The sequence below is a fragment of the Coenobita brevimanus genome, chromosome 49 (genome assembly GCF_032717465.1).
Source record: "Coenobita brevimanus isolate Jiangsu-jjx chromosome 49, ASM3271746v2, whole genome shotgun sequence".
In the NCBI taxonomy this organism is placed as follows: domain Eukaryota; kingdom Metazoa; phylum Arthropoda; class Malacostraca; order Decapoda; family Coenobitidae; genus Coenobita; species Coenobita brevimanus.
Genome location: NC_137002.1, coordinates 5317997 through 5345845, shown reverse-complemented (window position 1 = coordinate 5345845; position 27849 = coordinate 5317997). Strand labels below are relative to the sequence as shown.

At 39.2% G+C, this 27849-nt stretch overlaps 1 protein-coding gene across 2 annotated transcripts in view; it reads left to right on the top strand.

Annotated features, from left to right (window-relative positions):
* The first annotated feature begins 17755 nt into the window (after positions 1-17755).
* LOC145399516 (uncharacterized) overlaps positions 17756-27849 on the top strand; it is a 68846-nt gene continuing 58752 nt past the window's right edge. For both annotated transcript variants that reach the window (XM_080272120.1, XM_080272121.1), the window contains exons 1-2: positions 17756-17826; positions 26536-26729. In XM_080272120.1, the coding sequence (XP_080128246.1) occupies positions 26565-26729 (165 nt within the window). In that variant the 5' untranslated portion in view covers positions 17756-17826; positions 26536-26564. The remainder of the gene's footprint in view (positions 17827-26535; positions 26730-27849) is intronic.

Here is a 27849-nt window from a genome sequence, read left to right as displayed (position 1 = left end):
AACCCTTGGTACCGTAATATACTATTCGAATATGTTAAAAGTAAATAAATATACGAAAGAAAGAACAGCCCACGAATTCAGAGCAAGAACCTTTTGTCACATCGCCCTCCTCGTCTCTCTTATTTCGTGTCACTCTAATCTTTTTTCCCTCGATATTCAAAGCCTGGGTAATATAATGCTGGAATGTTCCCGGGGAGGGCGGGAGGTGCAGCCAAATAAAGTGGTCTAATAAATATGCAGGGATCGTAGACCACACGTGCCTAGCAAACCGAGTAGAAGCACCTGGGAGACGAAAATTGCGCGCGTTTAACTTGTTTTCCAGTGAGATATGCTGGGGAAATCATAAACAACTGGTATTCTTCCTTTGCTTATGGGGAACGTACACCTATTTACAAAGTTATAAGGACACCATATAAACTGGTAAGAAGGAAGGCTACTTGAAATGGTTTGTGGTGAAATGGGCTGTGGGGAAGATTCTTAAACCATCCGTGTTTCACCTTAACCTGGCCAAGATTTCGTACTTTTGTAGCTCATTTAACGTAGCTCATTAGCAGAAAAAGACAACAGTATACCTCTACATCCTTTCCATTGCATTTCTTCGTGACGAGCATCGTATTCTAGTGTTCACCTCTTGTTACAACTCAGCATTCAATATGGAGAGTTAACAATTTTAGGCCATGTTAAAGTGTATATAGCCGAAACTGCGCATCTCCAACCTGCTTTCTATTGAGATATGCCGAGAAAACCATAAACAACTTATGGTACATTATCTCTTTGGTTATAGATTTTTTATAGGTTATTTTGTGGCCTAAGAATGAAAAATTAATAACTTGGTAAAGAGATATACCGGTACCTAAGATAAATGAGATGAGTGTTTAATGATAATTGTACAAGGAAAACCTGACAGCTTGACGGAACTAGCCTACGCATTTTTAACTTATGTTCCAGCGAGACATGCTGAGAAAACCATGAACTTAAGGTATATTTCTTCATTGCTTAGGGGAACTCAATATTGCATCTTCTCTTACTTGGCAAATTGGTACTGCAGTGCAATGTGAGTTTTGACGTTGGAATAACAGCATATAGGAAGATTCAGTCTAAACGAAAAAGTGGGTGCGTTTATCTTGCTTTCCGAAAAACTGCGCGCATTTTATCATTTTTTCCGCAAAACTGCGTGCGTTTACCTTGTTCTCTAGTAAGACATGGCGGGGAAAGGTGAGCAATGTAATGTATCCTCATGTTTATCAGGAATTTGTCAGTTACTTTGCGATCTGGCACCGAAAGTTAATAATTTGGTAAAATAAACCGGTGGCTAAAGATAACTGGAATGAGAGTTTGTGTTGAAATAATAGGGGATTCACAGCATATATAAAACAGCGCATTTTCAATTTGTCTTCTGGTGAGGTATGCCATGATAACCAAGTGATAGATTCCTTTGCTCATGGAGAATTATTTATTCTGCGACCTGCTGCGGAAAAAAAAAAAAATCGTCCTGACATATGGCGAACATAACTGGTGGCAGAGCTACATATTGTAGCCCACAGGTTCCCAAACTTTTCCGCCACTCCTCACCTCTGACAAAAAATCTTGGATGACTTCCCCCCCCCCCTCCCAAAGAGGGGAATCCCCCACCGCTTCGGAGTTATTTAAATTACTCTAGATATTAGAGTTGTAGTTACTCACCTCTGTTCAGCGGTACTATTTAATGTGTAACAGCAAGATATTTAGTGGTACTATGGAGATTTTAACAAAGTTCTGGAAATGATTCATATTTTCTGCACTTACAATATGCAGCAAGATACGGTAATTGAGAACCCAAATACTGACCTTACCCTTAAATAGCACAAATTAAACGACAAAAAGCGTCTGACCATAAAATATACAAAACCTGTAAACAACGCATTAAAAAGGCTACAGTCAATGTGGCTTTATCTGTTTATTTCTCCCCTGGAATGTCCAATTCCCCCAGAGGAGAATTCCTCCCATTTGGGAACTCCTGGTCTAGGCATGTCCGACTTGTTCCTACGTTGGGGGAACCTGTCGCTTGCTAGCCTCTCACATTAGGGACAACTCAGGCAATCTATTCCAGCTAACACCACACGATTTTATTGGTCTATGTCCTGTATGGCGGTATGAATGTTAATACTTATACCAATATGCCTCTAGCTGCGACTTTTCTTGTATTTCATTCTGATTAACGCTGAATAAAATCATCTGGCGTTGGATGGAGTAGAATACCAAGAGCTGTTGCGACCTTGAGATGCTTTGTGTTGGCAGTATTAACATTCCTGGGCTACCATGACTCACTCCCAGCTGAATAACATCGACTGGCGTTAGGTGGAATAGGATACAAGAGTTATCTGGACCACGAGTGGGTTAATTGTACGGTAAGATTCATAGCGGAGTTGGATAATTGACGTGCTGATGGCGAAGACTTTGATGAACATTTTAACGACACCAAGTTATTCATCTAAGCACAACTATTTCTCTCTCGTTTTCCTCACTTCATACAGCCTTCCTCAGACTAGCCTATCTCTGTGTCTGGGTCCATGGGATTTCCAACAGCTCTTAATTCATCAAGCTATCCTCCTAAGCTCAACTACTTTCCGGGTCTTCTATCTCTCTATCTATCTATTGCCAGACGCCTCAATCCCGTTTGGGGTGGCCACAAACAAATCGCCTCTAAGTCGCCCTGTCCCCCGCCATTTCACTGCCCTGCTCCCAACTCACACACCCCTCTCTCATATACCTCTCCACCCCATCCCTCCATCTCATCCTCGGCCTCCCCCTCCCTCTTCCCCCCTCCACCTCACTCACATACACTCTCTTCGTCAGTCTTTCACCCTCACTCTTGACTTGTGTCCTTCCAACAATGTCCAAGCTTCACTTCCGTACGTTAGAGTTGGTATCACAATACTGTCATGTAGTAACTTTTTCACTTCCATGCTCACTTCCCTGTTTCTTATCACTGCTTTCAAAGAACCAGCAACCTTTCTTCCCTGCTGTACCCTTTCAAGCACTTCACCCTCCAAACCTCCATCCTTACTCATCACACTACCCAAGTACTTAAACGTACTCACATTTTCCTAATTTCATACAGCCTTCCTTATACTAATTCACCCATTTTCCTAATTTCATACAGCCTTCCTTATATTAATTTATCCATTTTCCTAATTTCATACAGCCTTCCTTAATTCACCCATTTTCCCAATTTCATACAGCCTTCCTTATACTAATTCACTCATTTTCCTCATTTCCTACAGCCTTCCTTATACTAACTCACTCATTTTCCTAATTTCATACAGCCTTCCTTATACTAATTCAGTGTCTGGGTCCATGGGATTTCCAACTGGCAGGAACTCATCCAGTACGAAGATATTTTTACATACGGGTCCGTCTGTCTCTCACTGACGATTTTCGGAAACGGTGCTTTACCCTCGTACACCTTAACGAAGCCACACCAAACTACACCACATCACATCATACCACCCTCCCCCACCAAACTAAACCATCCTCCCACACACCACACAAAATCACCCTCCCACACCACAACACAAAAAATCAGTCTCCCACACCACACCCCAAAAAATCATCTCACACCACACTACACACAATCACCTTCCCACATTGCATAAAAAGTATCCTCCCATACCACACCACACAAAACAACCCTACCACACCACACCACACAAAATCACCCTACCACACCACACCACACAAAATCACCCTTCCACACCACACAAAATCACTCTTCCAGACCACACCACACAAAATCACCCTTCCACACCACTCCACACAAAATCACCCTCCCACATCACACCATACAAAATCACCCTTCCACACCACACCACACAAAATCACCCTTCCACACCACACAAAATCACTCTTCCAGACCACACCACACAAAATCACCCTTCCAAACCACTCCACACAAAATCACCCTCCCACACCACACCACACAAAATCACCCTTCCACACCACACCACACAAAATCACCCTTCCACACCACACAAAATCACTCTTCCAGACCAGACAACACAAAATCACCCTTCCACACCACTCCACACAAAATCACCCTCCCACATCACACCATACAAAATCACCCTTCCACACCGCACCACACAAAATCACCCTCCCACACTACACCACACAAAATTACCCTTCCACACCACACCACACAAAATCACCCTTCCACACCACACCACACAAAATCACCCTTCCACACCACACCACACAAAATCACCCTTCCACACCACTCCACACAAAATCACCCTTCCACACCACACCACACAAAGTTATCCTTCCAAACCACACCACACAAAATCACCCTTCCACACCACTCGACACAAAATCACCCTTCCACACCACACCACACAAAGTTACCCTTCCACACCATACCACACAAAATCACCCTCCCATACCACACCACACTAAATCATCCTCCCGCACAACATCACGCCACACCACGGGCATTAAACGAAGGGGCCTGAATTCCAGCATCTTGTACCTTTATACCTGTTCCCTGTTCACTGAAATATTAATGACAAAACGAACACAGCGCTCCATCTTTTCTTTCCACAACGGACTTGCTGTAAAGATATATTATTTTTCATTTTACTTATATATTCAGGGCGAGAAAGAACACTGCTCCAGATTTTCCTATTCTTTTCACCACATACGTGAAACGATATTTTTCTTTGGGTTTATTTAAATATTCACGACAGAAAAGAACAATGCGCTCCGGATTTTTCATTCCTTCTTGAATTATTTTTAAGGTATCGCAGGTAAATTCGAAACAAAGAGAAAAGAGAAATTTCCACACTTATTGTCAGTCCCATGTCGTAAATAAGATCTGTTTTGGGGCACGTATGCTCCTCCAGGACCGTCTGTCACTCACTAACGTTTTGGAAATGAGATGGTTCACTCTCGAGGACTTTGTTACGATTTTAGCGAGTATACCACGATAAGATTAATGATATCAGTATTAACATACCCAGATTTCTATGCAACTGTCCGTCTGTCACTCACTAACGTGTTTCGGAAACTAGGTGGTTCACTTTATAACAACTTCAGAGTGTGACACGGCATAAGAATATCAATGCTATCAGTATTAACACTCCCATGTTTCTATGCATCGTGTTCAAGTAGGTTCAGTAGGGATTCTAACACCTCTTCCTTGGCGATTTATATTCAATATTATGCCTGTGTATTCTCACCTGTGTTGCTATATCCATTTAATACAGACGCAGGTTGCATAAATAATACAAATGAGAATATTAATGCGGCAGTTACAGAAATAACACATTAAAAAAAACAAAAAACAAAAAAACAAGCGCATATGGAGGTGTCAGGAAGCCTCTTTACCCAACGATATTACGGGCGTGGGATTCACGCTCAGTTGAATAAAATCGTCTGATGTATAAATAATAGGAGTTGCGACTATGAGAGGGTGAATGCAGTGGGCTGGAGGCCTGAAAGTTATGCAAAGAAGGAGGAGGAGGAGGACGGGGGGAGGGGGAGGGGGAGGAGGAGGAGGAGAAAACGGATGATGACGGGAGGAGGAGGAGGAGGAGGAGGAGGAGAAAACGGATGATGACGGGAGGAGGAGGAGGGAAAGAAGAACAAGATGATGATAGAAGGAGGAGGAGGAGGGGGAGAGGAGGAGGAGGAGGAGGAGGAGGAAGAGGAGGAGGAAATAATAATAATAAATAATAATAATAATGAAGCAGTTATATTTATACATATCGACATCATTAAGGCAAACAATCAATTTTCTACGCTCCAATCTTCAAGACCTCATCGGCAACAATCTAAATTCCATCCGGGTCCCCGATATAGACAAAATGATGGGGGTGTCGCAGGCAGGTGGAAAGTCTTCGAAAAGGAGGTGAACTTTGAAGCGATATTCTCGTGGTCTTCTGAGGCTCCCTTGCACCTCTCATTCAGCGATTTATTTTGCTTAATGCACTAAATATTTTCGCATGTTTATCGATAGTTTCGATAATTAACATATATGGGGGTATTAACACCTGTATTTCAGAGCTTATGTGGCTTCTTCGCGCCTCTTGCTAAGCAGTTTATTTTTATTGCACCTAATCATTCGTTTTATGTTATTCATGTATCCTTAATATCTATACAGCTTGCATAAATAACATACCTGCAACAAGAGATTAATGTTTCTTAATAATCTATATTTTTAATATATTATTCTTATCTACTGAACACTGACCGTTTGATTACTAAGAAGTACTGACAAATATCTTATTAATATCCGGAATGCATTTTTACATAGTTTGCAAATTATAATATAAGAAAATTTTGGTTGTCATAATATACGAAACTAAACTAAGATAGAAGAGGGTTAGGGGCCTTCCAAGTCTACATGGATAAGGTCGAAGACTAGGAAGAAAAAAAACAAGGTCAATATAACGTGATGGGGGATAAGAAATAATGGGAGAGGCCGAGAAATAGAAATGAGGAATCGTTTAAGAATGGGCAGATGGGAGAAACAGCTGAGAATAAGTGGAGAGAGAGAGAGAGAGAGAGGACAAAGGCAGCTCCGCGTAATTGGAAAGCCATGCTACTTCCATATCATTAAATTCAGGGGAAGAAAAAAAAAAGTATCGTACTCGGTTACTGAAAAGGGAGACAGCCATAGTAAAAATTCAAATCATCGTCCCTTTTACAAATGTAAAGAAGTACGCCCCAACCATACTTATTCGCTCCGCTCACTTGCCAAGCTATTGTTTATAATTTGCAGCTTATACCGTGTCAGCCATATGTTTAAAAATCACATTCTTTTAACCCAATGATTTAAACTAGCCATACAAATCACACGTTTATAATTATTAGGAAATTCATGTGACATTTAACAGCCAGTGCACAAACGCATCACACGAGCAGAAGCTTTTCATCTCGTGTACTAATGCAGTCACATGCTTAGTCATTCTCCAACTGGGAGTTCTCCCTCAAAAAATCATATAAATATCCACATTACATACAAATGATATATATATATATATATATATATATATATATATATATATATATATATATATATATATATATACAAACACAAAGCACATTGTACAGTTGCGGTCAACAGTTCCTTTACAGCGCCTCACAACTGCAAAAACCTAATAAGATCTTTCTAAACTAATACTAAAAGATTGGAGAAGCTTCAATTTTGCTTCACCACTTCATTATTGCGAATTATCAACCGCAACTGTACAGAAGAATATAATAATTTAACCTACCTTCTTTTCGGAATCATCTTTTGAAGGAAGTCTTATTTTTGCCACGGAGATCCTGATTTCACGTTCTAGGCCTCAAGTCGCATCATCCACTGCAATGAAAATAGAGATCAGTTTTACTAACAAAGCTACTAGGCTACTTCGATTTATTTATACATGAGAAAATTTATATTTTCAATGCTATTAGAAGAGCTAAATCCAAGATTTTCACTATTTATAGGGGTTTAAAGAAATTAAATACATACCATCCCCCACTCTCATCAGTTTCCAGGATAGGCTACACCGCTAGATGGCAAAGTGACGATCTGAAACGAACCAAGTCTTATGAGTACGGAAGGCAGAGACGTGAAAGAAGTCAAGGAGGAAATTCTCTCTCTCTCTCTCTCTCTCTCTCTCTCTCTCTCTCTCTCTCTCTCTCTCATGCTGAAGAGGAAAGCTGCATCCCTCTCAAAAGACAAAATACAATCTCTATGATGTCATTTCGAGATGCCTGGCATACTGAAAGGAGACATTCCCGTTGGCATAGCATAGGAAATCCCTAACATCTTTTCCACTGCGACTTACTTTGACTGTTACAGCTTCCCTTGTATGTCATTTATCTTTTAATACTTGTGAGACAAGATGAAAGGATGTTCTGGTGTCAACATCTTTTTCCATATGAAGTTGTAGTAATGTAACGGCTACATTAAATTGGTGGATCCGGTGGAATTAGCAGCTAAACTGAAACATAAATTTGGTGCTAGCGGTGGCACGATATTTGGTGCTAGCCGTGGCCCGATACAAGGCTGCAACTGTGCAATACGGGAATATAAACTGAGCAAAATAACTCTGACAAGTATGTTTAAAAGAATGGACGTCACAGGAAGGAGAACGGTGCTAACTGCACGCGAAAAAAAAAAAAAAAACAATTATATAACAGTCGTATAGTAACAGTAGTGATTGCAGCCCCAGGTTCATCTGTAATGTGAACATGGTTGCAGCCTCAGGTTCATCTGTAATGTAAACGTGGTTGCAGCCCCAGGTTCATCTGCAATGCGAACGTGGTTGCAGCCCCAGGTTCATATGTAATGTGAACATGGTTGCAGCCCCAGGTTCATCTGTAATGTGAACATGGTTGCAGCCCCAGGTTCATCTGTAATGTGAACATGGTTGCAGCCCCAGGTTCATCTGTAATGCGAACGTGGTTGCAGCCCCAGGTTCATCTGTAATGTGAACCTAGTGATATGCGGGCTGAAGTTGCCCTTCTCTGACAGTTCACCATCCTCCTTTCGGGGATATGGAAGTACTTGAGGGACATTTTTATAGTCAGGACACTTAGCCAACCGGCTATATCGGTGCCACCACGTGAAGGCATCCATTTACAGCACCGACAATTAACTAACAAGGGTAACTAACGCAGACAGAAGAGCTAAATTTACGAGCGAGAAATTCCGCAACATGTACGGTCCTTGCAGAAACAGCAAGGCATTGCATGATAGCTCCTTGTTACCGACGCTGACTTACCGTTATAAAGCATGAGAACGTTACTGAGAGGCATGTCACGATATAGCTGACGCATCCAGCTTTAGAAATACAGTACAGTTACGGTTTATCGTTACTTTACACCGAACGCTTACCCTAGTTGACAAAGAAGTTTTCGTGGTACACCCAAATCATGGGGAAGTACTACAGATTATACATGGGCTGTTTTTTTATTTTGTACTTTACTGGAATAAATAAAAAAGAACAGCCTATTCATCAATTGTAATCCATTATCCATCATAACACGCTACGGTTTTTCTTGGATGGAGAAATCAACACCACGGAGATAAACTACAAGCAAGAACTATCTTTGTATTTTGCACTTTATTGGAGTTAATTATACGAATAACCTGTTCTAGATATCAGTCCACTGTCCTTCATAACACTGTATTAGCCTGATACAAGCAAAACTATGTTCTTCCTGAACAGTGGTGTAGTATAATCTTAACAAATGCTGGGCAACATGGGACCAAGAAAAAAAAAATCTACAGAAGGCCAAGAGTTGACTGAAGGGGGGGAGGGAGGGATGAGGCCCCTCGTAGCTACGTCACTGCACAAGAAGCTAACTACGGTCCTACAAATTATGAACTAAAATAAACCTACTAACAGACCTAACAGGAAACGGATGAACATAATACAAAAACGGAGAAAAGCCCAAATAAACATATACACAAGTGAACTCAAAACAAAAATGAACCTTAATAAATACCCCCAAACTCAAACGAATGAGCCCAATTGAACCTGTATAAATAAACAAATCAAGAAGAAATGCTCAAATGAACATAAGTACATACACATATAAAGAAATCCCAAATGAACCTAAACACAAATAAACCAAAATGAAGTAAACACGTTCGTTCGTTTGAAGATATCCTTCACCTGTAGTGAGGTAAACACAAATCAAAATAAACAAATAAACCTTGGACAAAAAAAAAAAAAAAATCACATGGGCAAAACACCTACATGAACCTAAATACCCCGAATAAACGAAACAAAGATAAAAACACCCAAACAAACCTGGACACTCAAACGAATCTAAATGGAGGGGGAAAATGAATCGAAATGAAGGAAAAACATAAACCTGAACACAAATGAATCGAAATAAAGGAGAAAACGAGTGAATCTAAACACAAATTAATTTAAATGGAGGCAAAAAACAAATCAATCTAAACAAATAAATCCAAATGTAGGAAAAGAAACGAATGAACCTAAACATTCTCATATTAACCAAAGCAGAAAACACCCAAACGAACCTAAGTTGGTACTCATATCAAACGGAGAAAACACAAATGATTCCGAATAAATACCGAAAGCAAAAAAAATCCTAAATGAACCTTAATACCCACATGAACCTAAATGAAGTAACTAGAAAACACATGAATCTACTGTACACTGATATCAAATGAAACCAAGAGTAGAAAACACCCAATCTGCTTTTGATATTTATTCATGTTCATTTGGGTGTTAGTTGCTTTACTTGGTTTTAATCAGGTTCATTTGAATGTTAGCTGCTTCATTTGAAATTTATGTTCGTGTGTGTGTTGGCCGTTTGTTATCATTTATTCATGCCTCAGGGTATTAGCTGCTTCATCTGATATTTATTCATGTTCAGTTGGGTGTTAGCTGCTTCATCTCATACTCAGGTTCACTATGGTTATAGCTGCTTCACTTGGTACTAATTCTGGTTCACTTGGGTATTAGCTGGTTCATTTTGGGAATCAGTACACCCGCTACTAAACCTAACCGAACCAAACTGAACCTAACCAAAATGTTACCTCGAACCTAATCTAACTGCCAACTGATATACATTACTAACCATGTGCACTGTAGGATTATCTCAAGCTGGTGGCAATGTGTGGTGAAGGTGGGGGTTCCCGAGGTAATCAAACTTGCTCTTTCAACCTCAATTTACGTAGTGTCAATGTTCCACTCGATCGACACTCCGAGGCAAAAACGTAATCCACCAAGTCATTTTACTGAATCACAATTCTCCTGTCTCGGACTGATATAAGAGCAGTTCCCCCTTTTACATATTAACACGGCAAGCGGCTTGGGAAGGGTCAATTTCACTGGTTCAATGCGTATGTGAATGAAAAGGCTTTAAAACCACTCACAACTCCACTTGTTTTCCTCACCAAGACGCACTTTGGTACCTTAAAATAACTTTTCCACTTCCATCATAGCCGCTTTTCCACATGTTTCGCGCTTCTAGGACTTTAATATTGGTCCATGAATCACATACCGATGTAATGGGTCATGGGATGCGTCGGTAAAATGAAGATGAAGCCCTAGTCCGACAATACACTCCTACTACGCCATACTGGAACAATTGAAGACACCAACAGCGTTACCAACGGAGCCTAGTCAAAATCCGCTACCGGAGCCCCCCAATTTCGTTAGATTCATTTTAAAATAATAGCTCAATGACTTGATTAATTTCATATTGATTATTCTGATTAATAGTACATCTATGCCATATACACACCACAGAGCCAGATAAATGGAAGACAATGTCTCCATTCACATCCTGACTTGAAATCTGGACTGCATCACTACTGTCAGAAGCCAGTGTCGTAATCTTCCATGTTTCAGTAAAAATGCATTACATTTTTAGGCATTTCATAAGAACTACATTGTTTCTTATCTGTTTTGAGACCATCTTTCAAAGCAAGAAGAGGGCTCATTATTTACACGATTTCTAAGTTTTCATTTCACTATGTTGAAGTAGCTGAACCACTCCACTTGCGTATTAGATTGTGAAATGGCTATTATACTATTTTCCATTTCTGAAAGCTCTTTAAAAAGGATTAATCCTAACCGCTTCTGTAACTATTAGCTTTTGTCCAGAATTTCACTGTTGATCTTATCATACAAGTTATGTGAACATGGTCTGAATGCGTGACCCTCCGCTCACCGATGAGACTTACGAAAAAAGTAAAGGTGACTCAAGGTCTAATCTTTAAACTTGTGTTGAAATGGGGATAGACGCCATGAGGTGCCAAGGCGCGGTGTTCATCTCCCTGACTTTTGCCTTTGAGCCTGTAAAAGATTACTCACTATCCTAGGATAAGACCAATGCTTCATTCAGGTTGTCACAGCTACCTATCCTAGGTGTTAGCCTGGGTATTCATTTTACTTACAACCTACAAAGGGTGGATGTAAACCTAAGTCGAGTGGCACCCAGTACTCGCACAAAGAAAAGAATCCTGGCACTAATGGGCGGGCAGCTTTGTAACTAACAATGCTAGCAGGTTTGCCATGACGGCAATTGTAGTAGATTTTATATATAGTAGTAGGTGGGAGCCTATCATCCACTCACTCGATGTAGTGCTACCTTCGGGGAACTCGATAGTGACAGTTAATCCAATGGTTTCCAGTAAAATAGGAGACCCTTCACAGTATTGATTAATAACCATAGAGTTAAATGAGGCTTGATGGTTTAGTGAGTTAAGACGCTCCAACCGGACTGAGTCTGTAACTATAAGGATTTTTCTCCGTGAGTTTATTGCTCACATAATGCCACTCAGGCAAAAGTGAGGCTGATCGCCCTCGCCTCAAGCGTCGGGACAGAACAGCCTAACCCCGAGGTCTCACGCCCTTGATAGAACAAATGACAACTATGGATGGATAGCAATTGTCAGTGAATTAAGTTCATATATCATTACGGATTACACATAATATGTGAGAATCTCCGCTACAGCTCTTGAAAATCCGCCAAATAACTTCTACCTTCTAAAAGAATCCCAAATTCGATTATGAAACCTGCTAGATCTTTTTTTTTTTTTTCTGTTGAGTTGACAACACTGCTTACTAATTGTATTCATACGCGCCTATAGGCGAGAAACAAATTATCAGGATCAAAACGTTATACAAATAAAGCTCCCAAATTACAGGACACTTGCAGAAATCGAAAATTTATCTAAAATAGGATAAAAGGATATACGAACCCCACAATTTGTACAGGGTCCTGTGTTAAGTCGTATGGTCCTACTTTGCTGGGCGGAAGAAAATTGCATTGTCCCTCAGCTAAAACAACGATATACTTACAGCATAGGGGGATGGCACTAAAAGTCATTTCCATGAATTAGTGAGGCTTCCCGAGTGGGGTAAGAGAACGATTAACGAAAGTCTCGACTTATTTTGCACCTTAGCTTACATATTAGCTGAGAAAATTCGAATTAGTTTTGAGTAGTAGTAACATTATAACCAGCTGTATTCTTATTGGCATAACCCACCAAGACCTGCGAGTTATCCTTTAGATATTTTTGAAAATTGTGGAGGTAACTCAGCTAATTAGTAACCTATTTTTGAAAGAGGCTCTTAACGATATTATGTAGGGCTATACTGAAGTAGAGACCCTACAGGGCCTCTACACTGAAGGAGTTTTCGTAGCACCTCTATTGACGATTTATTTTGCACCTTGATACTCTCGTGTGTAAATATATATTTCTTTAGTATCTATAATTCAAAAAACGCTCTTACACGAGAATGTTAATGTGCTATGAGCAAAAATGAACAGGGTCTTTAAGTGACCTTACCAAAATCAGCAGCAAAATTTACGCGGATTAAAAGGGTCGCAATGTAATTTTCTAATTCAAAATACGGATCGGAAAACAGACAAAAGGGTCATGGTTCTATATTCTCATCATTTAAGACTACTTGTTGATATGTTTACGATTGATTAAGATACCCTGTCATATCTCGAGTTTGTTTTTAAAGTAAGAACTGGAGATAAAGGAAGACTCTAATCTACTTTCACTGTCTTTCCTCATGAACAAATGGTTACGACAGAGAAGCGGTCGTAATTATGTTCCAGAATCTCACCCCAATTTATCTCCGTGTCTAACAGAGTATTTCCTAAGCTGTCGCGAGTTTTCAGTTAAAGAATACTTCTTAGCACTTCTTCCTTAGCGATTTCTTTTCCATACCGCAGCTTACTATGCTCTTGTATGAAATTTATCGACAATCCATCAGTAACATACAGAAGAGGATGTACTGTGTGTAAACGTACAGTACAATTAACATGGCCGACTGAGGAATTTAATTCTGAATGCCCACTTACGATTTTTTCAGCATCCTTGAGCTGCAAAAGGATTCATATTACTTCCAACCATGTCACTACGATGTTGGACTTCCTAATCTTATTTTTGCTATTGCCAGACGAGTTTTATTCAGCTGAGAGGATCCCTGTGCAGCTAAAGGGTTAAGGTGTAACTGGAAAATAAATCGCATAAGAATAGATGTTACGTAATTTAAACCAAAAAGGATACGGAGTAAGTTTGAGGGCTGGAGATGTCTACGTCGTGTGATGGTGTTACTATCGCAGTCACACCGGATGCTTTAGATATGACGTCATGAAGACGACGAATCTGACATCAGTAACTGTAGCTGTCTGGAACTATGGACCGTTTGTTTTCCTCTGACAGAACTGGTCCACTCTTACGAATATGAAGTCATGGTAGCGTTAAATTTATCAACCTTAGTTATGAGATAGGGATGGTTCTCCTTGATTGCCGGTCAGATTTATTACCCAGAGTTAGAATATAATAACCATGTTCAGCGATCACAGTTGTTGCAAAGACTTAATCATCTGCTCTTCTAATTACCTTGCTAGTCTAGTAATATAAAACGTAATAAGGAAAAACACTATAATTACAAAATATTTAATCATATTTTTGCTGCTCCAGTTATAATATACACCACACTCTTTTGCTGTATTCTGTTATCCTGATCTGTCTCTTGCCTTCTCATCTTCCTAATAGTTTTTTTTTTTTTTTAAGCAAAATACCAGAACTAATGCAATATGAGCAAGTTATGGCACAGGCGAACAGTAGGCTACATGCAAGTTAAATCGTCCTTTTTTTTTTTTCTGGCACAATTTTGAGTTAGTTTGATTAATCTACATAGTTTATTTTTAAAACTTGAAATTCCTTGGGATCCAGTCGACATTGAAACAACATAACAAAATAGCATGGCTGTACTAATCTAGGGAACTCTAATCTATGGCGGGAAACTCTGACCGCTAATGATGCGAGCCGAAATTGTGGGTCTTAATCAACACAGTTTAACAAAGCAGTGTGTAGAGACAGCTCAGACAGTGGTAGTTAGCACTGTCTGGCTCCAGGGTAATTTACCCCAATACTACACACACAACAACAAAGCCTAAGTCGCTTAATTAGAGACAATTAAATTTCAGGGTTAATTTGGCCAAGGAGCTAGCACGAATCTCGCGGCTTCCCACATCCTCATGATAATTAAGCAGTCTTTCACACGGTTAGGAAAAGAAATAAGGACTACTGACCCAAGCATAGCTGATATTGTTGGTGAAGGAACTCTCAGCGTATCATTTGCCTGTTCTGAGATCAGTGTGTCTATAACGCAATAAGTTAACTTTGCTAAATGCATCAAAAGAAGCAGCAGCAACAACAAAGGCTGCCACCATCACCGCCACCACCACCACTACTACAACTAGGTTGCTGCAACTTCTACTACTACTACTATTACTACAACTACTGCTGCTGCTGCTGCTGCTGCGGCTGCTGTTGCAAGATAATAAGACTGATGGATAGAGAGGCTGATAGATAGATGAATAGATAGACACAGATATCCCTATCTCTTCCAGCCGGAGATGTGATGAGGTTGGGTATAGAATAGCCCAGTTACCAGACAGTAAAGTGTAAGTTTGTCTTAGTTAACGAAATGATCAAATGTTAAGATAAATCTTCATCTTAATTCTTCCAACGACGACAAAAGTTCTTAGCTCATATCAAACGTTTTTCTGTAGTTTATCTTTTTTTTTTTTTTTTTTTTTTTAACTGAAGTGGTTATAGATGTAGCCTAGCTATCTTGTCACTTCACTCAAGGTTCCTCATCCTGCAAGAAATAAACAGATAAATAAGTACCATAATAATTTTGGCCGAATTAGATATGACGAGATTCTACAGTATATACAGTAACGCTTTTCCCGCAAAACACACACACACACACACACACACACACACACAGTTAAGGCTAGGAATTGATTGTACGTTTGTTAATTCAGTCTAGTAGCCGTTGCAGTGTGAAAGACGAGGTATGCACAAACGTAAACATGGATCTGTATTCTAGTAAGTTCATGCAGCTCTTTAACACGTTTCCTAGGTGACTTATTTTGTTTATTACTCCTTACTTTCTTTTTCTGTGCTATATAATCTCTTCCAATATCACCATACCTTGCATAAATAATGTACGAACTGATATTACCCAGCCATATCCAAAAGTAAACCGCCAGGGAAGAGGTTTTAGGGGGTTTCCTTGCCCGACGAGAATTAAGAGCCGAGGAATGGACGCACGCATATACGGCCACTGGTATCGAATGCTGACACTGATAAATTTGCACCGAAATATATGGGTAGAAGCCGCAAAGTCTACAGATACTGACTGATGATAGTGTTCCTTTTAAACATAAGCAAATTGTACTGTGTTGCACGGTAGCAAAGTCATTGGACAACTACTGTATATAATTTCTGCCTGGTTGACTTGCAATGATGACTAGCTAACGATTATCTAGAATATAATGGGACAGTGTTTTAAGTATGTAAAAAATCTCTCTCTCTCTCTCTCTCTCTCTCTTTGGGGGCAGGTTGGCTCAGTGGTAGAGCGCCAGACTCAAGTCCGACGGGTCGAGAGTTCGTGCCCCCGCCAGGGTAGCTGCCAGTGGTAGATGCCCTGCTGGGAGAGGTGGCGCTCTCCCGCCACCTAGCGGGGCTATATGATCGATCAAGGTCTAGCTCGGGGAAGTCATTTCAGTGTGTGTGTATGTGTGTGTGTCTCGTTTTCAAATTTTCTGGCTGGAATAGAATACAAGAATCCCGACCAAAAGAGGATTAATTACATGCTGGCTCCTATGATTACTCTGGTGAATACAATCTTCTGTGTTAAACGGTAAATAATGAGCTAATGTTACCACGAGCTCCTCTCACGCTTCCAATGAATAAAATCGTCTGACATTAGCTAGATAAGAACAAACTAGATTTGTTCCAACTATGAGAGGATCTTAAATGTAAAAGCTCCCAGAATTTATGTAGCTCTATTATGGGAGGATTTTCCACACACTTGCATCGTTCTCTTGGCAGGATAGTCGTCGCTTATCCGCTTAAATACTTTGAATTAATCGACATCTTGCATATTTTATTTAAAAAAGGTGAGATCATGTCTGTATTTTCTTGTATGTTAAAAATATTCTAGGAACAACTTATCAAATGGTAATGAACATACTAATTAATCTGAGAATGACGCAATATCCCATGCATACCTTCAGTATGGATATTATGCAGCAACAGCAGTCGTGTAGGTTTATAGGTGTGCTGAATTAATGATCGATTAACTTCTCGGGAAATTGAACAGATTAAAAACTAAACATATAGCCTGTACATACATCTGCAGAAATTGTATACAATTAATCACATTCTGCAGTGGTAAAGGTAAGAGGTATCGTTTTGCACATGAAGTAAAATTTGTGCCAATAATGCACATTAGGCGTTTTCTTGAGACTGATAAGGAATGTTTTAAACTGCGTTGAAGTTACAGGGCAGCCAACCTCAGTATTGTACCACCATAAGAATATGTAGCTTGTTTATAGTTCTTTTATTGGTTCCAGATTAAATCGTCGTAGTTTAGGAAGTTCATTATAACACAAAGGTATTGCTATGATAAAGAACTATAGCTAATATATGAACTTACGTAATATCAAGCAGTGGTGAAGTTGGTCTCCTGGCGTGACATCACCGTGACGTCACCAGCTGGCCTGACGTCACACCACCGCTGCGTCAAATGAAAATCAATATCATAAGGAATGTAGAAATATAACTTAAGCAATTTTCACGAGTTTCTGGTAGCAATTTTATTATCATTATTATTCCAGTACCATGCACTTTAAAGATGCAAGTTAGTAAATTTTTCCGATTCAAAATAGACTGGCAACACTTTAGTTGTTCAGTAGCTGGGCCAGGCTGTGACCGATGTTTTGTTTGTGAGACTCTTATTTCTAAGGATAACGACAATTTCCAGTCAGGTAAGGATGACCGGGCCGGCTATTTAGTGCGATATAACCCACTTGATGGTTACCGAGGCGTGTGGGGCAACGAGGGAGGGGTTTAGCGGGTTTAATTAGCGGTTTTAATGAGTTAGTGTGCGGGAGGCAGTGCATGTTGCTGTGAGGGCGATGGAGCAGAACTCGAGACGGTGAATGACTCACATCCAGCCACACTCCCCTTCCAGCATCCCACATCTCCACTTTCCCATTCCCCGGGGACGTCATCTGGGCTGCTAGTCAGGTAGGGAGGCATAAATGAAGGGTTTGGGGACTAGTGAAGCCTGTTTGAATTTGCTTGCAGTCGCTTGTACGAGGTGTGGCTAGGGTGGCCTTGAGGTGGTGGTGGTGGTGGTGGAGGTGTGGTGGTGGTGGTGGTGCCGGGCCAGCCTCACTCCAGCAGCACACAGTTGGTGATGGTGCAGCCTCCCTCACACTTGCTGCCCGGTCTGTCTGTCTGGCCTCCCCTCACCATCATCACCACACCCACACACATACCACAACCACCCACACCACAGATTATCCCATCTTGCATTTCAATTTTATTACATCTTATGGGAAACTGTGAATGTGGTGAAGGAAGTACTGGAAAATGTGTAATTTTTAGTCTGCGCATATACTTATACTATCACATCACAGTTATCAGTGCAGCATCCAGTTCATTTCATCAGTATTGGGAATTGTGAATATGATTAAGAAAATACTGGAAATAATGTGTATGTTATAATATCCACACATACAGTCCCACACATACCACCATCACATCAAAACTTATGAGAGCTTGCATCACTGTTAAATCCTTAGCTGTGGTAACTGTAGCTGTGATTAAGAAAGTACTACAGAAAATCTTTGAGCACACATATACACATACCAGTCCATAGCCACACTCACATCACAGATTACCACATTCCACTTGCATCATCATAATTTATCACATCTGTTGGGATACTGTGTGTTAAAGTACTAGCAGAAAAAATGGTAGAATTATAGTTTCAGCCAAAATTACAATTACGAGATTTTGATCCATTGTTCTTGTTAATTTAGACGATTCTAAGACACTTCTGTGCCATTTTTGTCGCAAATTATTTATTTTGCTCGAAGATAACCTAACCTCCCAGAATAATATAAAAATAAATTGCAATGAAAATGCCATAGAAGAAAAGTGTCTTAGAATTGTCTAAAATACTGAATAAATGGATTAAATTCTCGTAATTGTATTTTTGGCTGAAACTACTGTATAATAATACTGAAAAAAAAAAAGTTGCAAAAAATCTTCAGACACACACATACATGCACCTTTACATCACAAATTATCACGTCTTTTTTAAATACTAGTTGTGGGAAAGCAAGAATATGTTTAAAAAATTACCACTTGCATCCCAAACCATCACATATCTACAGTACATACAGTCACCTCACTCCACTCATCGACATTACAGTACTCACATACAATGGGAATTTGTGGATGTAATGAAGCAAAGCAGTGTGAAGTTTAAAAGTTTACACAGTTTTGTATAAGTTACACCTGCCCTGTGATTGTGAAACCTGAACATCTCAAGTTACCATACCTCCTCCCAGAAGACTGTACTACTGTGATATTCCGGAAATTTGTGCTTGCTTTGTGGATATTATACAGTGAAATGTTTGCTCTTTGAATTTTTCCTATGTATTACAAAAAGTGACATGCAGCTTTAGAAATGGTCATAATATTAAGAAAAAAAAAGGTGATGTACAATTCAGCAAGACACTGAAACTGTAAAGTGAACATGAAAATACTTAATGCTACACATGTACAGTTTCTCCAGTGAATTTCTGTGGTGACTGAAACTTCTGATCAAGCTCAGATGTTTGTGAAGAAAGTGTGGCTAGGACTTGTAACCAGCAATTATAGTGTATCAAGAAGTTGGTAAAGTTGACCCCTTGCATACTACTGGACATAAAATATTGAATGTTATGTGATTATTGCCAGAAAAACGTTCATTTGCCTGTTGAGGTTCAAATTATTACATATAAGGCATGGTGTTCACCCCCAACTTGTGTTCAGTCACTAAACCACCTGGCTTTTTTTTTTTTTTTTTTTTTTTTTTTCCTAAGAGAAACCTTGTGAATCTGATACTGTATTTATACCAGAAATGTGATGACTGTTGAGTTTGGAAGCACATTGTTACCAGTATATTTCTGTTTACCAAAGTGTTGTTGTGAGCAAGGGGCCACAACAGAAGTGTATGAAACATGATATCTTTGAAGTTAATCCTTCCTCCACCATCTGTGAGCTAAGGCACTGATTACTCAGTGTTGGTGGAAAATACTGGAATATTACTAGATTTCTGTGACTCATAACTAGAAAATACTGTACTACTTGCTGATATATTGTATACAATAGTTTTTTATATTTTAGTCTTGCTGTTACCACGTGATATTATTGGGTTATGAACTGAAAGGGGACTTAAAGCTCCTATTTACCCTTAGAGTGGAGAGGGATACTTTCTTCTGATGGCACTGATATAGCCAAGCAGTTCTACTGCCTAGTTATACCTATGCCACTCAGCTCCCTCCCAGTCCCCTAAAAGATTGGTGGTAGACTGCAGGAGAGGGGCAGCTTCAGCTTTCAGTTGATGGAGGTCATGTTCAGATGAATGTTGAATGGAATCCTTAAAGAAGAATAAAATAGTTGCTGGAACAAAATGAAAAGATGTCCTCAGGTTGCCAAGATAGCTGTAAGGAGCTTGAGATAAAGGGAATACAGGAATAGTTTTCATGTGTCTTTGCCTTTGTGAGAAGACCAGTACAGCCACAGTGTTGTAAAGAAAATGCAAAGTTGAAAATGTTTCCAGTTGTAAGAATGCAGGTTTTTTTTTTATGTCCAAGTCTGCCTGCACAAACAAGACACTTTTTATATGTACAATATTGACCTTGGTGACTGTCAGTATGTGTGTGTGTGTGTGTGTGTGTGTGTGTGTGTGTGCGTGCGCATGTGTGTGTGTGTGTGTGTGTGTGTGTGTGCGCGTGCGCATGTGTGTGTGTGTGTGTTGGAATCTGTTCAGCGATTGTGTCACATCTGGTGTAATTAATACTACTCCTGGATTAAAACTGTATTTGTAAAATGTTATGTATGAGACACCTTTTGGTTGGTCTTGGTGGAATGTTTGTTGAGTCAGGAGCCCCATTGGAAAAGCTACTGATAAATTTCTAGAGTTGTTCCGTTATGAATAAAGGTGGTGTGAGTTTGAGGAAGGGCAGCCTTTTGGTGGAGGACTGGTTGATGTGAAGGCAGTTTGTGGTCACCCCCTTCAGGGTTGTTATAACTTGCATGATATATATGTCAAATCTTTCTTCATATCGGTACATCTCTCTACTAGCTATAAGGCCATGTACAGTGTATACCATACTGATCTGTACAAATAAAAGATATGCATTTATACTTTGTACTGGTATTGTTCAGTACTGTATGTATAGTACATTGCTTTCAGTTACTCTGAGTAGCTATGAGACTTTATGTTCTGCTGTCTTTGGTAAAGTTACTGTAGGCTACTATAGTCACTAGGATTAATATTAATAGCTGTATACCACATATTCATATAGCTATTATCAGACTTATTGTCATAATTGGCTTTAATGATGACTGCCTAAATTTAGTCTTAGCTATTTCATAGGGTAGGCTAATTTGCTAGTTTTTGCAGGATACTTTTGTGTTTTCATGTTTCTGTTGATAGTTTTTGTATGGTAGGCTACTTTTGTGTTGTCATGTTCTGGATCATTCCTATGATGCCTGATATTATATATGGGAAGAATTATGAGTTGGATTACAAGTTGATGTAACTATATTTAATATGTATTGGATTCTGGAGGAGGATGTGGTGAGCTGTTTGTATTTTTTTTAAAGCCTAAAGTTTTGATCATTTGTGTTCAGGTTGTTGATCAACCCTTGGCTGAACAGACCTATCAACCGCAGGCAAGTGACTGCCTCTATAGAGCAGTCCCATGCAGTGAATCAATGTTTCCATATGGCTGACTGTACCTTATGCGCAGATAAAAGTGGAGGTTTGTATCCTCGATGGATGCAGTACCGGTACCGGTATCTGCTTCTCTCCATCCAGATGACAGGCGCACCATAGCAGACTTCACTTCACCCTGTAATTTGGTTGTATGGTTACCACCCAATGCTGTAAATGGTTTCCTGGTTTACAGGAAATCTTTGGTTTGTCATTCAATGCAGAGCCACCTGAAGTGAAAAAAAGAAAAGTAAAAAGTGACAGGAAGAGAAAGGAGTAGGAAAAGAGGACAGACACAGAGACAGAATGAGAAAGAGGAAGGAAGAAGTAGGCAGCACTACATCAAGTGAGTGGATGATGCTCACCACTTAACACCTTGTGTGTTTAGTTAGGTATGAGTATAGAGTAAATGTTTGTGGATGTGAGTATGCCTTGAAGCAGCTTTTACCTTGAATGTGTAATCTTTTTGTGAAATTTGCCTCAGATCTAACCTTCATTCATTTGCTGGAGATTTGTCTTAAATTTTAAAGTTAGATTTGTGAACATAGTGTGTAAGTGTTATGAAGTACTCTACCGGGTATGATGCTATGCTGTATGCTGGTTTGATACCGTTATATTCAGTATAGTACCGGTACGTAGCTAAATGTAGCAACCTGTATTAGCTTTGATGTTGAATAAAGTGCAAGGTTTGTATTATGATAGATTTGCTAATGCTTAAGATAGGTTTAAGCACAGTTTGTTCAGCTTCAAAGGTATCTGTCACATTGGTAGCAGTAGCTGTTATTTAATGTAATTTAATCATGCATTTAGTCGTACCATAGTCAAATGTCTTGATGTGAACCCATTGACATTGTTCGATGCCTGGTGTATTCTCCTCACGGTTACATGTTCAGGTTACATTGACAAGAACCTGGCAGCCTGGTTCACCATTGTTATAACCAGAACTGTGCTACATGGCAGGACACTTGTTATTAGTATCTTCTTGCTTTGCAACAAGTTCAGATTATAGCATAGCCTACATTGCCTCAGGCGAGTAAGTGTGTTGGGTTGCTGAGAGCAGCTGACTGTGAATATGCCTGATTGTTGTAAAGCTTTTGTAAGACTCATTATTTTCCCCACAGCATATTGTACAGTGGAGTTTCCATTGTTTCGGAGATAACCGGACTGAAAACATTCCTGATCCTAACCTACTTGGTACATGATTACAGGGTGGAAGGGATTCTTGGGTGTTGGGATGGTACTGGTATCTTTAGTATTTTATGTCAGACTGGTTCCTATTAGGTGTATTGTTTCATAGCCTGTCTTTGACTCAAGGAAACCAATATGTAATTTCAGCTTGATTCCAGTCAGATTGCCAGAATAGCTAGACAAGGTGGATAGAGAGGATTATTCCCTTTTTGTTTTATATAGTATATTGGTTAGTAGATGAATTTGCATTTAGATTGCATGTTAAGATCAGTTTATTGGGTTAAATTTTAGTTAATCTGAACCCTTTGTAAGGTACATGTTGCTACTGTATTTAATGGATACTGGTAATCTGTACTATGCAATTTGGAAGTTGAAAGTTTGCTTGGGTTTAATAATAATGGTGACGTAGGTTCAGTAATGTTAGGGATGAATAGATAACATTGATCTGATCCAATTGTTGGCTAACCTTAATAGTTGATGGTCACATTATGGCCTGAATATACCATAGTCTGTTTCAGAAGTCACTGTTGTATGCAAGCAAAGATGGGGCTCCTTTAAATCATCTTGGACAACACAACCCCTCATATCAAAGTCTCTTATGCCACTATGGAGTATAACTTAAGACTATTATTGACTGGATAGCCTATATCAGTGTACTGTACCTTCATGTTGCCAGAGATTCATTTCAGTTCCTTAGTGGTATGACTGTGAATGGTACAGGTAAAGCATCATCATCATCATCATCATCATCATAACCCTGTTGCATTTGGTATTTATGGGGTGGAAAGGATCTTGAGTGAGGACAGAAGTAAATTGAAAGAAGTAGCCTTTTTCATCAGTACCCAGGAAAAATGTGCCATACTTCCAGTCACTTATAATTCAAACCTGCCAAAGTTAGATAAGACTTAAATAATGTCAAACCCATAAATCAGAGGACAGATTCCAGTTTCATATTAACACCAGTGCCATATAATTGTACTCGCTTAGGAGAGACATCCTTATGCTGAAGGCAGTATATAAAAGATGGGGTTGTTATCCACTGTACTTGTAGCACTTTATTCACTCTTGTCAGGCTTTTATTTAGCTAAGGAGAGACTTGGATGTAAAGAAATTATATGCCGTACAACCTTCATTAACCCTTGTAGTACATATGGTGTTTAAGGAATCAGAGACAAACTACATTAACCCCTTCAGTAAAAAAAAAAAAAAAAAAAAAAAAAAAAAAAAATATGCCTTTCCTAAGTTGAGTAGTAGTCTAGGATCACAAGAATAGAATAAGTTGTAACTGTGTCATGTAGGCTAACTTTACTTTTTAAAGCATCTGTTTCACGTTAGTATTAATGCACTAATAAAACAGTTCACTTAAATGTATGCTTAAATTACATGCTATAATTTGGTGTGGCCATGATATTTTACACTGCAGATACACTCCCGATACCCCCAGCAGCACAACTGTCACTAGACGCTCACACCAGTTTTTGAGGCATAGATCTCAGGAGGGCTAAGTCTCCTGATAATGCCATGGGGTTTTTGTGGCAGGGATAAATGTTCGGAGGTGTTTGGGTAGTACATTATTGGTGTTTGGCTCTTTTTTGTGGTTATGGTCATGGTACTTGGGCGATATTTTGGAACCTTACTGGTTGATGTGATGAGTTGTTTAATGTTGAGTCAGGATTCTGTGGGCTTGAATGGTGAGTGACTGTGTGTATGTGGCTCAGTTCACAGAGCATGCTGTTGATTGCTTCCCCCACCATCATGCTTTTTCTGGACTCAACTTCACCCCACTGTTGGATTGGAAAAAGAGATGGGCTGATGATGATGATGATTACTATGGTAGTATCCTTAGGTATGATAGGAAGAAAGGTTACTATGAAGGCATTATTGTCAGTTATTTTTTTATTATTATTATTATTATTATCTTTGCAGTACTGGGAATATATGGGAGATATAAAGAACCTAGTGGTAATGGTTTTTGCATGAGAAAAACTATGTGTTTATGATTGATTTCTTAATTGTCTTTTCATTATAGTGAAATGTCTTTCACATACTAAGTAAAAAAATTTTCATTTCTGCTGTATATTGTAATAGATGTATAATTATTGTATGTTTAACCATTTTGTTTCAATGTTCAGGTACAAATTAACTTTAGAGTTGTATTCCTTTGTCTTTTGTTGCTTTCAGGGTTGTGCAAGTTTTTATGTGGGAGGTTTGTTTTGTGTCATCCTGTGTCTTTAATTTGTACCCCCCTTTTTCCCCCCTACAGTGTATTAAAGTTATGGAATGTACTAGTATTGTGCATCAGTTTTCAGGAAGTTTGTCATATAAATTCTGGTACATAGATATCTTGCTTTTAGTACTTGCAGGCAGGATTAGTTTTATATTTTCAGGCCTGTTTTATTTACGGTACTTACTGTGTGATTTTTCCGTGAAATTCCTTACCTTACCTTTGTTGGTGTGTATTTTAATATTGCAAACTTGAATCTGTTGTGTTTTGTGGTGATATGTCCTGAAAAATAATATTTTTTACTTTCTTAATTTTAACCTTTGGAAGTCAGGAATTATATGTCAAAATATGTATCTTGTGATTTTGGGTCATGCAGCACTGTAGCATTGTGATACTGGTAGCAAACTTTCATGAATCTTGCCTGAGATAGATGCATGTTCTACATTTTGTATTTCATTTCTTTAATTTGATAAAACATTGATGACAAGGAGAAAGTTTATATATATATATGGCTGCTGTATTATGAACTGTTGTAACTTGTGAAGGAGCAAAGACCTTTAAGTGCTGTCATTGATGTAGCAAATAATGTTCTAGTGGTATTGCATAAAACTGCTCAGGTTAGGCCTATAGAAAGTGATATTTTATTGCACTTGCACTGTTCATTAATTGTTTTCTGTATCCTAACCATTATTCTTCAAGTGAAAAGCCTTGTTATAAAGTGACAATTATTTTTAGTTTGGTGATAAGTCACTGAAAATTGTTATACGGTACTGTGTTGTGAAACTGTGCCTACTTGTAGGCATACTAACAGAACGACTGTTGTACATAGAAAGTAGTGCTTAATGTGAAAGTGACAGTGGAGCACCATCCTTTTGGTCATAGCTTGTGCAAAAGTGTGCCAACACTGCTGTGACTGTTGTAGCAAGTGATGCTATAAGTGGAAGGGCAACATGAAGTGTTATAGAATCAATATGTTTTGGAGTGATGTACAGTAGAGTGTGATACCTAGTGTGAAAATGACATACCAATATCACTCGTAGTGTGCAGAAGTGTGTGATGGAGATGTACCGGTACCAGCATCTCTGCGTTAAGGCATTATGAAGTGTGAAATACCTCCAGTTGTGTGTTCCCGAGGGTGTATCCTACTTTGTAACATAAAAGTGCCTTGCAAACATTGCTGGGTGTAGTGCATTGAACGAATACCAACATCACTGTAGTTGTAGTTGCATGTAATGTTGAGTGTTAGGGCACCATGAAGTGTGAAATAACTCCAGTTGTGTGTTGCAGAGAGTGATGTAGAGTGCGGGGGTGGCGTGATGTCGGAGTACTGCCTAAGGTGGAACAACCACCGGCCCAACCTCGTGACTGTCTTCTCAGAGCTTCTCACCTCAGAGGCTTTGGTAGACGTCACACTCGCCACTGACGGTCACTATATACATGCACACAAGTTGGTCCTCTCAGCATGCAGTGTCTACTTCAAGGTAACCACACTATGTATTGATATATTTTTTTTGTCTCTGGGTCTTCAGTAATAACCTATCCCTTAGTGATTGCTTACCACAGTGATATATGAAAGGCTAAGGTGTGTACTAACAAGGGTTGCCTCTTCTAAGTTCTAACATTGCACACTTTCTGCTCAACGTCTGTACGATTCTTGATAAGCAGACATTCATTTTTAAGAAGCATTGTAATCACCTCAGTTTAAGCCCCTCAAGATGTATCCCTGACACTTAGCACTGCTTAGCAATTAGTTAGTTTTCAGTACCAGATCATGCTTCATTCCTCCACCCCCTACCCCCCCAACCCCCAAAATATGGTGAGAAGAAGAAGGCTTTTGCTTAATGAAATCTATCCATTTTCACTTTATGATACTTTTTCATGTAACTGTCATCCCAGTTCTGTTTTGCTCATTCTTCATTAAGAAGCAAGTACACTTTATATCTTGTGACTGGTAATTGCTTTGCTTTGCATTTTTTCAATCCTCTCATTATCCTTAAAATAACTTGTACTTCCCATCACTTGCTCTCGTAATATTAATCTCATTTTCACATCAAGAGTTGTCCATTTGTCTTTTCCTTGAATCATGACTAAAACAGACTCCCATATCAAAGCAGTATTTTATTAATAAACAAATAATGAGTTATGATCTAAGAACAGTTACCAGTATGTCTGGAAAGCGTAGCTAAATGAAATATCTCAGTGAATTTAGCTAACTTGCCCTATTGTTTAACATTCATACAAAGTTGTATTGTAGTTAGTTACAAGAGCAGAAGCTCTAATAGTATTTTTCATGGGGACAGCTCTCATGGGTACATCCTCAATGCTTGTTTCTCCGTAGTCCATGTTTACTGGACACACTCAGTTTCCAAAAACCAGTTCCAGTGTACTTCATATGTAGATGAGTTTCTTGGACTTGATTAAATGCAGAGTAAAATGTCACTTCACTGGACTTATTGGGAGCACAGGCCATAAATATCATGGATATCAAAATGATGATAGTGATGGTGTCAGGAGAAATGAAATGTTCTGAACTTTGATATTTGCATCAAATGTTTCTGTTAACCCTTTCGGTATGATGTAATTTACTAATATGTTTTACTC